This window comes from Neoarius graeffei, chromosome 25 (genome assembly GCF_027579695.1).
Source record: "Neoarius graeffei isolate fNeoGra1 chromosome 25, fNeoGra1.pri, whole genome shotgun sequence".
NCBI classification, from domain to species: Eukaryota; Metazoa; Chordata; class Actinopteri; order Siluriformes; family Ariidae; genus Neoarius; species Neoarius graeffei.
Genome location: NC_083593.1, coordinates 3,658,884 through 3,676,240, shown reverse-complemented (window position 1 = coordinate 3,676,240; position 17,357 = coordinate 3,658,884). Strand labels below are relative to the sequence as shown.

The 17,357-nt window shown below is 40.6% G+C and overlaps 1 protein-coding gene across 4 annotated transcripts in view; it reads right to left on the bottom strand.

Annotated features, from left to right (window-relative positions):
- kcnip1b (Kv channel interacting protein 1 b) overlaps window positions 1–16,399 on the bottom strand; it is a 31,838-nt gene extending 15,439 nt beyond the window's left edge. For 2 of the 4 annotated variants that reach the window (XM_060909279.1, XM_060909280.1), the window contains exon 1: window positions 751–808. In XM_060909279.1, coding sequence (XP_060765262.1) covers window positions 751–808 — 58 coding nt within the window. Of the gene's footprint in view, window positions 1–750; window positions 809–5,868; window positions 5,942–16,311 lie in introns of those variants that run through there. The other 2 variants (XM_060909278.1, XM_060909281.1) reach the window with 2 other exon arrangements.
- Window positions 16,400–17,357: the final 958 nt, after the last annotated feature.

The following is a 17,357-nucleotide window of genomic DNA, read 5'->3' as shown; positions in this document are numbered from 1 at the left end:
CTTTCGCACACACAAAGTATTAGTACATTCGAGTCGGAGAGCTCGGACTTGAACATCACTGACCGCTGCTTTAATATAATCACAGCGATTATGTGTTTGTTCTCAGTTGTGTCTTTTATTCAGGAGCTGATTAAAGTTCATGTGTCTGAGCTTGGAGTCAATATTCAGTTCAAATAAACCGGCTCTTTCCTTTCTGAAAACCTGATCAGATCTCTCTCATTAGCCCAAAACGCTAAATCAGCTCCATATCAGGATTAAACCGGTTTTATGCGATTTAATGAATCAATATGTCGGCCTGTAACTAACATCTGTAACACTTGCTGTGTGACTTGCTGCAGGTGTGTGTGTGTGTGTGTGTGCTGTACTGTGTTGTGTTTGTTCCATGCTGTTCCTGCACTCTTGTTATTAACACTCCCCTCCTCAGAAACCTATCACCATGACAACCATGGCTCTGAGCATGTGGATGTTAAGAGTGCCAGGGAGTGAGCGGTGTTAAACCGTCCACTCACGTACACACACACACACACACACACACACACACACACACACACACACACACACAAATATAAGATGGAACAATGATGAGTGCATACGGTTCCCTAAAATGAATCTTCTCTCTCTCTCTCTCTCTCTCTCTCTCTCTCTCTCAGTACTCATGTACTATTTATTATATCATTCTATACACGTGTGTATCACAGTGTGTGTGTGTGTGTGTGTGCATGTGTACGCGTGTGGGTGTGCGTGTGGTACCTCTGGTGGTCTGTCTCTGTTTGGTCTGCATGGTCAGCATGCCTACCACCGCTCCCATGTTGGCACCGTCCTCAAAAATAATCCACTGTGCTCTCTCTCTCTCTCTCTCTCTCTCTGTATGTGTCTTTCTTTCTGTCTGTCTCTGTCTCTGTCTCACTTGTGAATGAATGAGAGGTGACAAATATTCTTCTCCTGAAGAACCCAAATGGGTCTCACGCTCCTCCCACACATCCCTCCTCCCTCATTTCGCTGCTCCCTCTCTTTTTCTCTCGCTCCCTTCTTCACTGTCTTCCCACCTTATCTCCTTTAACCCTCATTCCTTTTTCCCCATCCTTCCTCTCACTTCATCTCTCCTTCTTCTGGTCATCTTCCATCTCCTTCCTTCAGTTTCTCTTTCCATTTTCCACCTTTTCATCCTTTCTCTTTCCACTGTTCCTGCTTCATGATTTACTCTTCCTCTCTTTACCACTGACCCTTCCCCACTTCCTCTTATCTCTCTTTCTCTTCCTCTCTCTTTTCATTTTCTATCTTCCCCTTTCTATCTTTTTTCTTCCTTCCCCTCTGTTATTCATTTCTCTTTCTGTCTCTTTCAGTCTTCCCCTCACTCTATTATTCCTCCTCTCCTTCCTGTCATTTCTCATCTCTTTTCCTTTTCCTATTTTCCTCATTATTTTCTTGTTCCCTCCATCTCTCCCTACTTTCCTCCTTTCTCATTTTACCACCACATTCATGCCTTCTGTTCATCCCATCCTCTTTTCTTTCTTCTTCTTCCTCCTCCATCCCTTTCTTTAACTCCTTTCTTTTCTTTCCCTTCTTGATTTTACTTCTTTCCCTCTCCATCTTTCATTCCCCCTCTTTAGTTTTTCTGTTTTCTCTATTTCCTTATCCATCTCTCTCTCTCTCTCTCTGTGTGAAGAAGTTTGACAGAAACAAAATGTCATCATTTTTATCTTGACTTTGCTTCCTACATGTTGCCTCGGTGTACACACACACACACACACACACACACAGTGGTGAGTCATGTTGTTGACTGCTGTGACTCAATTTTTATGCTAGTTATGAAAGAGAGAGAGGGAGAGGGAGAAAGAGATTTAACCCTTCCACCTGTCTTGATATTGTTTATCAAGACAGACAGACAGACAGACATAGAGCTGGAGAAATTGTAGAAACTGAGAGAGAAATAGAAAGGAAAAAAGTGAAAAAAGAAAGAAGAGAAAGAACAAAAGCGAGAGAGAAACTTATCGACACAGCGAGAAAGCAAAAGAAAGTGTGTGTGTGTGTGTGTGTGTGAGAAAGATAGAGAAGGGAAAAAGTAGAAAGAAAGAAAGAAAGAAAGAAAGAAAGAAAGAAAGAAAGAAAGAAAGAAAGAAAGACCAACTAAAGAGAGGAACAGAATAAGGAACAGGGACCTTATCCATGGAAATTAGCCAGCTAGTTATACTAAGCTAACAAATAAGAGTTTTATACTATATGTAGCATTAGCTAAAGAAAATGTTAGCAACAACAAAGTCAGTTCAGTTAGATTTGAAATACAGCTACAAATAAATAGCCATTAGCTGAAGCTAATAATAGTTGTTTAGCATTAGAAGAAAACCTTTATTTGTCACATGCACACTTCAAGCACAGTGAAATTCATCCTTTGCATTTAACCCATCTGAAGCGGTGAACACATGCACACACTCAGTGCAGTGGGCAGCCACACCAGAGCGCCCGGGGAGCAGTCAGGGGTTCAGTACCTTGCTCAAGGGCACCTCAGCTCAAGGCCGCCCCACGTCAACCTAACTGCATGTCTTTGGACTGTGGGGGAAACCGGAGCACCCGGAGGAAACCCACGCAGACACGGGGAGAACATGCAAACTCCACACAGAAAGGCCCTCGCCGGCTGTTGGGCTCGAACCCAGAACCTTCTTGCTGTGAGGCAACTGTGCTAACCACTACACCACCGTGCCGCCTTGTTCACACCAGCTATTTTAGCTAAGTGATAATTTAATGTTATTTGTATATTCTTCTTCTTCCTATTATTATTATTATTATTATTATTATTATTATTATTATTTTATTACACTTGTTTTATACAAATGATGCTATGGAGATAAGAACTGTTGAGTGTGTGATGATTTAGTCATTTTGTTTACACCATTCTAACGTAGCTGTCTGCTTTCATTCCAGGTCAGGCTTTTAGCTACAGTGCAAATCTTTAGATTCAGGATCTTCACTGGTCCATTGTGTTGCACAAGATGGAGATGAGACAATATGTTTCCTCCAGGCGAACACACACAGGCACGAACCCCTGAGGATTTCAGTCAACACGTCAAATGAGCTTCCTGTCTAGCTGCCCAGAAACTTGTAATGCTTTTGGCTCGATCCCAGAATTTCACATCTTTCTCTTCGTTTCTCTGCTCACCTTCTGACTCACTGTTCAACAGCGGCGCCAACTACCTTCCTCTTCCTCCCACTCATCCTCGTCTTCCTCCTCCGCTCCGTATCGCTCTCTCTCTCTCTCTCTCTCTCTCTCGCGTTTATATTTCAATATTTTATTCTCTTATCATCAACTTGCAGCCTCATCCTTCACCCTCCTCCTCCCTGCTCTCTCTCTCTCTCTCTCTCTCTCGACTCTTTTCATTAAAAAACAGCTCGGGGCCAATTGCAAGCTTAATTCATTCGGAGGACGCAGTTATGAGATGTGTTTATTAAACCACAGAGAAAAGGATGGATGGAGCCTGGAGCACCACATGCTAGTTAAAAAATGTTAAAAAAGCTTTTTAGTTGCATGACTGCACTCGAAAAGGATTTCTCAGATGTTTGTCGAGTTAGCTCTGTTAGCCAAAGAGGTCCATCTTGGGAAAGCGTGATAAATGCTTATTGTAATTTGACTCCATTTCTTATAATTAGATTTTTTGGAGGCATGTTTTTTCTTTCTGATGGTCAAAGTATCAACATTGGGCATTTATTGGATTCTGCCACGTTTTTCTGAAAGGTATAAGAAATTTCTCTGCCAAGTGGAAGATCCATTCTAAAGGTACAAAAGACTTCCTCTTCAAGGACCACTGGACCACTTAGGACATTTTTCTTGAGAAACTTCATATTTCAGTTATTCTTTTTTTCCCATTTTCCTCTGAGCAGCATCACAGAGCAATATAACACACCTGGAAAGAAAGCTAGAAAGCGCTACCTAGCCTCTTCCACATACATGAGTTTGCAGATGTTCACATGTCACTGTGACTGACAGGGGAGAGAAAGAATGCCTCTCCCATCCAGAAATCAGCCAATTGTGCTCTCTTGTACTCACACTGAAAACTGTTTATTCATCGCTATAATGCTGTAATGGCATTGTGTAGAAATGAGAACGAAGTCAAAATGTTCACCAACCTAATTACATTAATGGTAATCTTTTGCCACAGCTCAAATGGGAATTGGAAACACTGGATTAACGTGTCGTGTTTCGTTGTAATGTTGCCACTGGTGATGTAAATCATGATATTGTGACGGAACTACAGACACCTACATCATCCGAATACTCATATACATATCTGAATACTCTAGTGGCAAATTCAATGGACGTTGTCAGAAATAATGTTATAAATAGTTTTTTCTTGAACAAAACAAATGTCCAGAAACAGGAAGAGAACTCTCTCAACAGAGATTTGATGCAGCTCGACTGGTGCCATGTTGCTAAGTAACTAGTTAATGTCTCAGCTCGGGTTTGATACAGTCTCGCATGTTGGATACGTCTTGCGGAGGTTCACATGCCATAGCATCAAGTTAAACACAGTCAGGTAGGAATACAGGTGCCCTTGAACGAGGCACCTAACACCCAATTGCTCCCTGGGCACTGTAGCGTGGCTGCCCACTACTCTGGGCATGTGTGTGTGCTCATTGCTCACGTGTGTGTGCATGTGTGTGTTCACTGCTTCAGATGGGTTAAATGCAGAGAGGAATTTCACAAGTGTACATGTGATGAATAAAGTTCTTCTTCTTCTATATGATATTTACTGTTACTTTACTGTTATCAAAGATGTCCCCTTGCACCGGTGACCAGTGGTTTTCTCCACCTACCGTACACAGACGGTCTGCGTCGGCTACTCGATCCCAGAAGAAATAAAAACTGGGTAAACAATGTTCAAGTGATTTATATAATCTCCACTGCCCATAATTTGCTGCAAATCCAATTATTCCACCACGAAATTGTCTTTGATTCAGGTCCAGCATGACCGGAAGCAATGCCACAATTGTTTATCGATTCTCATGCTCTGATTGGGTGAGCTGGACCACGTGACCACGCTGTAGCATATGTAGTTATGTTACAGAGCCAGGCAGCGTACTACAGAGGGTAACTGAGAAAGCCAAGCACACACACATCTGTCGGGAAATTTCATACACATTTTGCAAGTATTTTACAAGGAAATAGTTAGTAATTTATTAGCTCAGAATGCACCAGAAGCTACCAAAAGACAAGTACATTTCAAAATTTTATGGGGGGTGGGCGTGCCCCCAGACCCCCCTTAGCATTTACTTCACCGACACAAATTCCGGAGCCACCTACTACTTTTTTTTAGCTGGCTACTTCAGATTTTCTGGAGAATCCTGCTGTTATGACAGACTGAGTGAGAATCAAAATTTCTTCTCTATCTATTGGTGTTGTTTTTACCTCGGACAGTAACGGAGTTCGTATGTGAAAGGGGCTTTGGACTCTGGATCACAGATGTCTGTGGCAGCGTCAGGATTAGAACTCTGCCACTCAGGAGGCCTAAATGACTAATTTGATCATTTTTGTGGAAATATGACCAATTAAGTGTGTTAGAAAATATATGACGGTAGGCACAGTAAAAATAGCTGTAGTAGGATTGGTCAGATTTTCTGTAGCACGTTTGAGTTTTTTTTTAAACGTCATGTCAAATCCGACTCAAAGATGGCACCAGTCAAAAGTGCAAACATGAAGAAAGAAAACATCACCTGATTTATGTTTCTTATTTATAATCACTAATGATTAAGTCTTAAAAGGTAACTGATGTCGCAGTTCAGTCATGATAGTCACATATCTATGTATTTATCCATAAGGAATTTTATGTAACTGGATTAATTTCAGTTAGTGGTATAAAGCGGTTGAGGTGTTCTTACCTGCCCTGCAGTGAGAACGGGTCACCTGAGCACTCTGCAGTGAGAACGTCCCGAACATTACACCCATCTCCACCTGGATACGCGATCAAACTTCACTCGAATCCTGAGTGTCTCTCACACTGATGGAGCTGTGTTGGTACTGCTGGTTTCTCTTTCCTCCCACTCTTTTCTCTCTCTCTCTCTCTCTCTCTCTCTCTCTGACCTGTTTCTGACTGTGTTCATCATAACTGTCTTCCTTGAACCCATCACAATTATCTCTTTCTCTCTCTCCCTTGCAATGCCTCTTTTTCTTTTATCTTCCACTGTTCTCCACTCTGCCTCTTCTTTTAGCCGTCATTTATATAATCACTTTTCAAAACCTAGTCTTTCAACTTTTTTTTTTTGCATAACACTCTTACAGGAAAAAACAGCCAAGATTTATTTTGTAACAATAATCCAAGTTGACTTTTTTTAGTTTAAGCTTCTATTTACACTTTGGTTGATGGTTACGGACATTACCGGGATTTAAACATCATTTAATTTCTCTGTAAATAGAGCGATGCAGCAGAGCTTTAGTCCGATAGTCTGTTCAGCTCTCTCTCCTCCTGACCTGTACACTCTGCTCAAACAGATTTGCTTCCAGTTTCCTGTATAATCAATACATCGAATTGGAACAAATTATTTTTTAAACATCTGTTTTGGCTCGTACTCAGGCTCTCTTCATTTCTTACTTCATTCCTGATTTTAATTTCTGCAAACAGTTGTGTACATTTTCGAGATTAATCCGGGCATGTTGAGGTGTTTATATCAGCCATGCTGCAGTGTTCGGGTGTGTTCACACTTGGCTCATTTAAACCAGTTTAAGTAGACTCTGTACTTTTTTCCTCTTGATCTGGGCCATACGTGAATGCTGTGAATGAACATGTGAGGCAGTCTGAGTACAGTTCAGTTTTAAAATAATCGCTTTTTCTTTTTTGACCCGACGTCGTTCATGATGTTAGAGCTGAACTAAGTGCGATTGTGAGACCAATTGAAACCATCAGGGCAGTCAGTTACCTACAAATCTAGGTTTTGGTGCCGGTTTGGAGTTTGTTCAACTTGTGAACGTTCTAAGAACTTTCTAAGTTGGTGGCGAGAGAGCAACCATAGAACCACGTCATTTATGGTACATTTCTCTGTTTTCCCAGCAGTGCTCGCACCAGCACAATAACAACAATGGCGGACTCCTGGATGAGTCAGACTAGCCTCTACACTAGCTGTGTTTTTTTTAAACATCACCCAAGTTTTAGTTGGTCTTGTTGGTCATGATAATCCCGCCCCCAGCTCCTGACGTAGATAGTTCTTGGTTCTAGACCAACAAACAGTTGGTGCAGGTTTCCTGACCGAAAGCTGGTTCTCTGGCTTTCGAAAAGTGAAGAACTGGTTTGAGATTTGGCACCGGCTCCAAACAGGTCCTCGACCTGCCTCGAGGAAAAGGAATAATAGAGTTCAGGTCGTTTAAAGGTCATAGGCAACAGTGGCGGCTCCAGAGATTTTTCCTTAGGGTGGCAAAGGAGGGGCATAGGTTCCAGGAGGGAGGCATAGGTTGTCGATGCAGCAGTTTATGCAAATCGTAGAAATCATTTTTACTTATGCTCAAGAAAGACTCACAATCAAGTCATTTTGCAGGGGTGAAAGTAACTTTTATTTCTTGCCGGTACTATTATTTTGAGTCATAGTGCGCGCGCACTGAAAAATACACCTAATTATTTATTATTGTCTACTTATCAAGCATTCACTAGGACTTCTTATCACTCAGTAGTACTAGTATAGTACTTTTTTATCACACTATCACTCTTTCATCCAACTGTATCAGTTTTTGATTATAAATAAATTGCAGACATCATTTCAACAACACAATCGTTTTAATAAAATTCTTTTTTTTAGCTGAACAGTTGAAAACTAACTTTTCATTTTGGACATTCTGTCTACTAAAACACTTTGGATACCAGCTGCGCACGTTGGCGCAAGATGGTTAAGCAGTGGGCTCCGTGCACTACCTCGCACATTGTCTGTCGAGTGAAACACGGAAGGAATTCACTTCAGACATAATTCAGAGACAGGTCAGAACAAGTTACTGTATATGCAATGTATATTGAGGAAAACGTGTTGCTTTTGGTAAATTGACGTTAGCAGGTGTGTTGTTATGCTGAAAGTGTATTTTTTTTTCAGAGACAGTATATTTTTCTTTCCGGTACGGCCAAATCTTTTAGTAGTACGCCGGACCGGCTTACTTTCACCCCGTCATCTTGTCAAATATGTATTGAGCTATTGTACCATCAAGGAAAACGGATTCAACCATCTAAACCATCTTTTCTGAAAGTATATTCTCAAGCAATGAATGGAACTATTCTGCCCTAGCAATGTATCAAAAAATAGACAGATAGCGAATGGTTTAGATTGCGGATCTTTACTGAAGACTTCAAACTTATACAGATGTGTTCATCCTCGATTTCCGTAAAACTAAAAGAAACAAATTAAGTATATCACTAAACTGAATAGCACACAGGCGAAAACCCGAGCTAGGCTGACTTGCTAGTAATGCTAACAGAACGTCTCTCTCTGGGTGAAACCATTTCAAAATTCCGGGGGTGGGGTGTGAAATAACGTAAATAACGGTAGGTAGAGATGAGATGAGGGCTTAGTATCTCTGTAGATAGATAATTGAATTTCAAAAATGTGTTTTAATAAATAATTCTTTTTAAAATGGGGGGGGGGAACTGGGGTGGCAAGACATTTTTACAGTAGCAACTGCCGCCTTTTGCCACCCCTTGAAACCGCGCCTGATAGGCAATGGTTTTCAATTTATGCACATTGGAAACTTTATATGTTAAAAAATGCTCTGTAATTTTCTTCTGGTCCCAAGAAATATTGTTAATAAGTAATAATTAAAATAAGTTAGCATGGATTGCGGCAAATTTCTGTTTGGTGATTTTCGTGACCACTCGGCGCATGATGTCATTCAAGACAAACAAACCGCTTGAGTCGAGTCCACTTCCGTTTACTTGCATTGCCGTCCAGCTTGAGTGCAGACGTGCGTTCGGGAATTTCCAAAGAAAAAAACCCCATGCTTTATTGTTGCGCAGTGAACTGTAACAACGGGACCAGTTCAGGAAGAAGCTTTTACCTTTTTCTGAGGAGAAGAGGCAGAGAGAGTGGATTGGCTTTTTCTGAAAGAGAAGAGGCGGGGCGAGAAGGTTGGCTTTTTCCAAAAAAGGAGAGGAGGTGGAGCGAGAGGGTTGGCTTTTTCTGAAAAAGGAGACGAGGCGGAGAGAGTGGACTGTGCGCGTGAAACAAAATCAAGCAGTCAAAGAAGAAATGGAGCAGCAACACTCAAGCAAAAAGGAGAAGATTGGAGGGAAACATTTTTACCTTTGCTTGCAGTTGACAAGTCAAGAATCCTGAGGGATCCTGTACAATCATTGTGGAAATGAGACAAAGGGATATCTCCTCACTTAGAGTCGGCTATAAATAGTATAATACCACGGACGGCAGGCTAATGTGGCCTACCGGCGCACTGTCCAGTAAATCGTTACCTATATCCACTAGGGAGGGCGGTTTAATTATTCTTCAAAAGGGCTCTTATTTAGTATTATGATGAAAGTAGGAATTTATCATAACTACCAGGATAAATCATTTGGGCACGAGTCTTGTTGAGGTCCGGGGTCACCGCGATCAGAGTCGGCCGAGTTGCTGTCCCATTCCGAGGCTGTACGTTCAAACCAGTGAGTCATATTCACCGATTGCGTCGCAACGGCCATAGGTTCATACATATATGGTTTCACCTCTCAATATTCAATTTGGAGAGTTCCTACTTCAAAATCGCTCTCGCTTTCAGACATTTTACACAATCTTTCACGATCAAAGTTCATACATGTGTGCTCGGTTCGCAAGTAAACACAGAGCTGCTCCCGGTGTGTTTGGCTTGAATGACGTCACGATGACGGTCCTCCGGCGGTAAAAGTGCGCATAAGTGAGATATAAACAAACCTTCAGAAATTGGGCAAAACAGTATATTTTAACCATTTTATTCAATTTTAGGGTGCAAATTAGACACCAGGAAGATTGAATTCGCTTTTTGGGTCATTCTTCTAGACAATAAAGTTGATATTCTACATTTCACCTCCGACCCTTGCCTATGACCTTTAAGGTGGGTCGCAGCCAGGACACATGTGTCTCATAATCAGGTGTAAAAAATCTAAAAGAATCCAGACACTGGAATGCTTACACTGAATGAGTGGATGCCGAAAAATTATCCTCTTTTCTGAGGAGAATCCCTTTTTCAAATAAACAATCCAAAAATAATAAAAATTTTCACTTAACTCATCCTACATGATAAATATGTTCTCTGATTCTTCTTTCTTTATTTTCACTCATAATATTCACTCACAGCTGAGGTCACTTTGAAAATACAAATACAAAACTTTTACCCAAGTTACAAATTGAAAATAAATTATTAAAATAAAAACTACATTTTAAGTAAATCTTTAGAATGTCCTTCATGTCCTCATAGTTTTTTTTTTAAAGGTTAGAATTTGATGTAAAGTTGAACAAAAGGAGATTTCATACTGGAACATGGACTCACACATTCCTGAGTGCTGATGTTCTGAACTACAGCCAGCAGAAGGCATGTCTGTGAAGATTCTCAGTCATCCAGGTCATAGTAAACTGTGGGTGGTAAAAGAGAGTAACTGGACTTGCTTGAAGATTCTTGAAGATGTTTCACCTCGAAGCATTTCGGATGAGAGGTGAAACGTCTTCAAGAATCTTCAAGCAAGTCCAGTTGCTCTCTTTTACCACCCAGCAGAGGGCAGCATTTCCCAACATCACTGGATTTCCTCCTCCATCCCTGCTGTGTTTGAGCTTCATCTCAGACAGAAACCCAGAATCATCAGACTGAGACACTTTATGATTATTGTTATTTTTGTTCTTAATATTATTAATTTTAGCGGCACGGTGGTGTAGTGGTTAGCGCTGTCGCCTCACAGCAAGAAGGTCCGGGTTCGAGCCCTGTGGCCGGCGAGGGCCTTTCTGTGTGGAGTTTGCATGTTCTCCCCATATCCGCGTGGGTTTCCTCCGGGTGCTCCGGTTTCCCCCACAGTCCAAAGACATGCAGGTTAGGTTAACTGGTGACTCTAAATTGAGCGTAGGTGTGAATGTGAGTGTGAATGGTTGTCTGTGTCTATGTGTCAGCCCTGTGATGACCTGGCGACTTGTCCAGGGTGTACCCCGCCTTTCGCCCGTAGTCAGCTGGGATAGGCTCCAGCTTGCCTGCGACCCTGTAGAACAGGATAAAGCGGCTACAGATAATGGATGGATGGATGGATTATTAATTTTATTTTTGCTATAATAATCACTAGTGTTTTTATAATGACTATATTTGTTACTATTACTGTTATTTTTTTATCAGAAAAAAAACCATTATTTTTTGTTTACTTTTTATTGTATTGTGATTTGTATTATGTATTTCATGTAAATTAATGAAAGGGAAATGGAGAGAAAGATGAATGAAGAGCAGGAGGAGAGAGAGAGAGAGAAGATGCAGAAGATAAAAATAACCTGGATGAGGAAGAGGATAACATAAAGAGGGAGGAGTGCTTTAAAAATTACATGAGGGAACACACACACACACACACACACACACACACACACTGTCAGCTACAATCTGATCTAAAATTAGAGTACACACACACACGCACTGTCAGCTACAATCTGATCTAAAATTAGTGTACACACACACACACACAGGAAAAGCAAGGAATCCTAATCAGCGTCACAATCCAGCTGGAGGTACTCAGACGACAGGTCTCTCTCTCTCTCTCTCTCTCTCTCTGTGGTGTTCAGGTGACACTGAATGAAATGCACCCAAGTTTGTTTCAGTGGGTGTGAGTGGCCCTGTCTGCTGGAGGGAGAGAGAGAATGTGTTTGCTCTTCCCTCAACTGTCTCACCCACAACAGGAATAAATTAACCTCTCTCTCTCTCTCTCTCTCTCTCTCTCTCTCTCTCTCTCTCATTATCACCCCGTTAAAGAAACCTATTAAAGTATCGTTGTTAATGATGGGCTGTCCACGGTTACCACAGCAACCTGTGCACGTGTTCTAAACAAGAACAAGCCAAATAACAGCACATTTTAAATCACACCCCACACAGTACAGCTCCCGTGAGCCCCCAGAGCCACTTTCCTTCTGTCTTAGTTCATGTTTTCACTGTGATGCTAAAACACAGGTAAATTAATCAGACACTTTTTCCATTCATAGTTACGTTTAACATTGTGGAACCTCGACGAAACTTCCGAAAGTTAGTTCTGGTTCTCACTTCCTTTATAGCAACTGCCAACAATCACCGGTGTCTCTGTTTACACCGAGAAACAAGAAACCACGTTCCTGTCTCGGAGAACGTAAAGTTCCAGCTTTACTTCTGGCTGTTACAAAGTGCTGATACTGAAGACTCCTTCCATAAACGTTACATAAACATCTCCTTACAGAAAACGTCATAAATATCAGATAAAAATCAGACCAGGAAAACACCACTTTTTTGAAGTTCAAGATTCTTAGATAAATATTAGAAGAGAATGTTATCATTTGTAATTTTATGATTAATTTTTGAATTTTTAGGGTTATGTTTCACCTCTGCATAACCATCACCTTTACTTTACTTCATAAATGAATGAATGAAATCCCTACAGGTTCTGGAAAAAAATAAAGGAAATTTTCCTTACAAACAATAAAATCATATACTTTGATCATTCTGAGGATTTTTGGTCTGTAGGTTTCAAGAGATACAAATGTGTTCCTTATATTAATGCATCATCATCATCATCATCATCATCATCATCATCATCATCATCACATAGTTCTCCATGTCACACACTTTTCCCTGCCGGGGTAAAATGGAGAGATGAAGTGAGGGAGAAGGTTTGAGAGCACTGAGTTGGTGTGAGCGTGGTGTCTTTGCTTGTTACGTTTACATAACCAATCGCTGAAACCGATTTGGCACCAACTATGCTCTTCATCACCAAGCAGAAAAACCACCAGTGAGAAAACATAGAGCTGCTGTAGCTTGAGATGGATGAAGAGAAAAGGGGGGGTCAGGGTTGGATTTTTTGCTTTTATTCCCTGAGGATTCTTGTGATTTCTCTCCATCCGTCTGCCAATTTCCACCCACACAGCCGGCAAATCGGTATTTCAACACGGGACGGTGAACACATGACACGTGAGAGACAAGCTGTGAGAACTGTGTTGCTAGGCAACAAGGAAATTCAGACATCAAATGTTAACTAGCTACTGACTGAACTGATCATTTTGATAGCTAAAAACAGACAGCGAGATCAGGAAATCAGGAAATTTTCCTCAGATGTGATGGAAACTTACAAACCAGATGCTGTTACACTTAACATCGAATGCTAGCTTAATTTGTGCCATATTGAGAAGTATGAGCACCACATTGGCGCTTCATTGGTTTGCTGATAAGAAATCAGTGTCAGGAATAAAACAGTAAAGAAAATAATCAACGGGTGTATGGTGTAATGAAGCAGAGTGAATTTTATCACCCCAAAGCAGATTATTTTTCTATAACAGCACATCCTGAAGTGCTTTATTCCTTTTACACCACAGCAATTTACCAAAGATATCAAATATTTTTAATGAACAAACTTTTTATCCATTTATAGCTACATTTAATGCTCATGAAACAAGCTAGTTATGTTTATTAGTGACATTAGAAAAACTCGTTCTCTCGCCAGCGTCTCTTTTTTTCTCTATCTCAATGTGAATAAGCTACAAATACATTACAAAGCGCCGACACCAGCGACTCCTTCCAGAAAAGTTCCATTTACAGAAAACATCACCATATCAATGTGGCACATTATACAAGTTACGGTTACTATAGAAACAACAATAATGCAATAATAAGGTTAGCGAATTGGTATAAACCTGCACTATTGTCAAAGCTGCTGTTTTAGAATATTAATCAATACTTTGTGATGAATCAGTGAATAATAAAATGGCATCACGTTTAATGAAAGAGTTGAAACAAGCTGATGTGGTTGTTTATGCTAAAACATAACACTTGCTCCACAGGGTTTTAAAGGTGCGAGTGTGTAAATGAGCTCGTTTTCTTCATCATTTTCCTGACATCGTGTTGCCATGGCAACAACCAGCGATGCTAAAAAAAAAGGGATGTCGTTAATGCTATTTCATTAAACATGTACATAAATATTGTATGTTCTGTGGTTATGCTTAAATCATACGTAAGTGATAATTATTCACCCTGTGATTTTAGTTCGCCTAATTGTCAGGTTGATTAATTAGCGTGTCAGTAATTACATCGTATCACAGTAGCGTAAAGTAAAGTTATTATTATCCTGATGAGGAGCTCGTTTATTGCATTGTGAGAAGTCCCTGGAATGTTCTGGAGGATTTGAACTTTTTAAGTCACTGGTTTATGAATTGGATAGTAAGCGAGCATCAGTACTCTCATGAGCATGACTTATTTAGAAGCCAGAGCACTTCAATTTATGTGCATTTTGAATTTGTATTTTTTGGTAACACAATACTGTACGTGATGATTCCTGAGAAACAGGACTTTTGGATGAAAGCAAGGACCTTCTTTCACCTTGACGTTTCAGCTATATTTTTGCTTACACAGCTCATGAAGACCTTTTTCTTCTGAATGTCCGAACCTTTGTGTCCTACTCAGCAGTTTCTCCCTGTATTCATCTTCATACAGTATGTTATATATTTATATAAATACAGAAGAAGGGAAGTCAGTGAAGCAACCAAGAGCTGAAGAATTACACTGTCTGAGATCCTACCGCCACCATGCTTCACTGAGATGATCCTGAACACACAAGTGTCTCACAGCACAGTCTTGTTGAATTCTGGCTTCTGGTTGGTCAGAAGGTCTTGATTTATTTGTGTTGTGTGGGTTATTTGGAGAAAGATTTCATGATAAAGGGTTGGTTGATAAAGTTAGTGCTGATCTTATTTCTCCTTCAGCCGAGTGTGTAATGCCTCTCATTTACCATATAGAAGCTGAGTAATGAATGTGCTCCAGGTTCGGTACTTTTCTTTAAAGAGAAAAACAAACACCAACCCGTTTCTCACTGACTGTCTGCAGATGATGTTTCATGAAGACCAGCTCTGCTCTCGCTGTGCCTTTGGGACTGTGATGATGAGCTTTTCTGGTTGCCGCCAGAAACACACTCTGGTCTGTCAGTGAAAGTGTGAGAAACTTCTACATGCTGAGCAACGACCTAATGCATTATTCAGTTCTGCTGCAGCACAGATATATCAACACACACACACACACACACACACACACACACACACACACACACACACACACAGATATACAGGTAATATATTTCCCCCCCAGTGCTGCTGAATTCTGGATTCTGATTGGTTTAGAAGATGCTGATTAATTTTCCATGACACGCCCACTTCACAGAGCCGCTATCGAGACCTCATGTTAAGGTTGGAGTTTGGGGTTGGATTAGGGTTAGGAACTTCTTCCAGTACCTCTGGCTGTTCACATACGTTAGCTCAGGAGGTGTGTCATGTACTGAAAAGGGTGTGTCATGCAGTGAAGTGGGTGTGTCTTGTCATCTTGCTCATTCTAATATGTTAGAGTTTCTATAGCAACAACTTACTTAAAAATGTGCACGATTGTTCATACGGTGAAGCTTTGTGTTGCATAACAAGGTGTTTATTTAGCATGCATGGAAGGAGTCTCCAGTATCAGCGCTTTTTTTTAATTTAAGTTAAAAAAACATTTTTTTAACAATTAGAGTTAAAGCTGTAAGTAAGACTTTAGGTTTTCCTCATCTTCAGGACAAAGGCGTTTATACTTTGCGGTTTATTTATTTATTTGTCTTATTAACTTCAAGAGAGAGAACAAAGAGAGACCGGTGGAATGGGATGGACTGTTTATAGCTTCTATAATGTAAGTGAGGACAGGAAATAACTTGTTTCTCAGCTGTAACTGTAAATAGATAAAAACTATGATTTGTTATTCGTTAACAATAAATAAAAAATTGGCAATCTATGCAAATTGTTGTGGTACCAGAGGAATAAATTTCAGGAAAATCATCACAGTCGGAGTGATAACAGGAACTCCGCATCATCACACCTCACTGTTGTTGATTATTTTACTAGGACAACACGACACACTGAGGGTTTTATTCCTCACTGGAAGAACTTATATGAGACATCTGATATGAGATGTCATGAGTAAATCTTGTAAACTCAGAAAATAAACAGGAAGTAAGCAAAGTATGGGAAAATGTTCCTGTCAATCCACTGCACAAAAACACTTCCTCTAAAAATCAATGCATCCTTCCTTTTGATTTCTGTTTTCTCTGCAGATGAGATGCAAAAATTAAGTAAAAACAAACAAAAAACATTTCAAGTTTCTTAAGTTCTTACCTTTCGCCAGTGTCCCTGAGACGAGTCTGTGGAAGGACTGGAAGAGCTTCACAACCCCCTGTCTGCAGCGGCTGGTACATCCGGCCATGGTGAGGAAGGAGGCAAGGAGAGAGGGAGAGAGAGAGAGAGTGTGTGTGTGTGTGTGTGTGTGTGTGTGTGTGTGTGTGTGTGTGTGAGAGAGAGAGCGAGTGAGTGAGGCGTCACAGATGAGTGGGAGCTAAAAGCTGCAGAAATATCCCCCTGATAGAAGTGATACCAGGCTGCAGGTTTTCATCCCACGGTGCATTAAACAATAATATATATATATATATATATATATATATATATATATATATATATATTTTTTTTTTTTTTTTTAAATAAATAATAAAAAATCAATTATTTTGACCAATTTGAGTCTTTCATAAAGTCCATGCGGATGCAACAGTGATGTCCAAACGCACTCTAAGCTCCTACACACACACACACACACACACACTCTCTCTCTCTCTCTCTCTCTCTCTCTCTCTCTCTCAATCCGTCCTCAAGCTGCTTGTCCTTGCTTGCATCAGCATGTTGGAAAGTTGGAGCAGGAGAAGTTGCTCTCTGATGAAACAGGTGATGAATTATAGAGCGGATGAAATTAAAAGGTGGAGGTCACACACCACACACACACACACACACACAGAGTGCACCGCGCGCTCTCACTGAGATATCTGATTCTTCTTCTTCTCTTTTTTTGGCTGTGTGTCCTCCTGCTGCAGAGACGCTGCGCTGCTGTAAGATCCTGCAGCACTGATGAACACTCAGACTAAACACACTCACTCCCTCATTCCCTCCCTCTCTCTCTCTCTCTCTCTCTCTCCCCTTTTTTCTATCCCTTCCTATTACTATTTCCCCTCACATATGATCATCTATCTTTTCGTTTTTCCAATCCTTCCTCATACTCTCTCTCTCTCTCTCTCTCTCTCTCTCTCTCTCTCAATTTGCTTCAAAATTGTACTTTTTACATCTTTCCTTTCTCTGTTTCTGTCTCCCTTCTTCTCTTCTCTAGATCTCCCCCATCC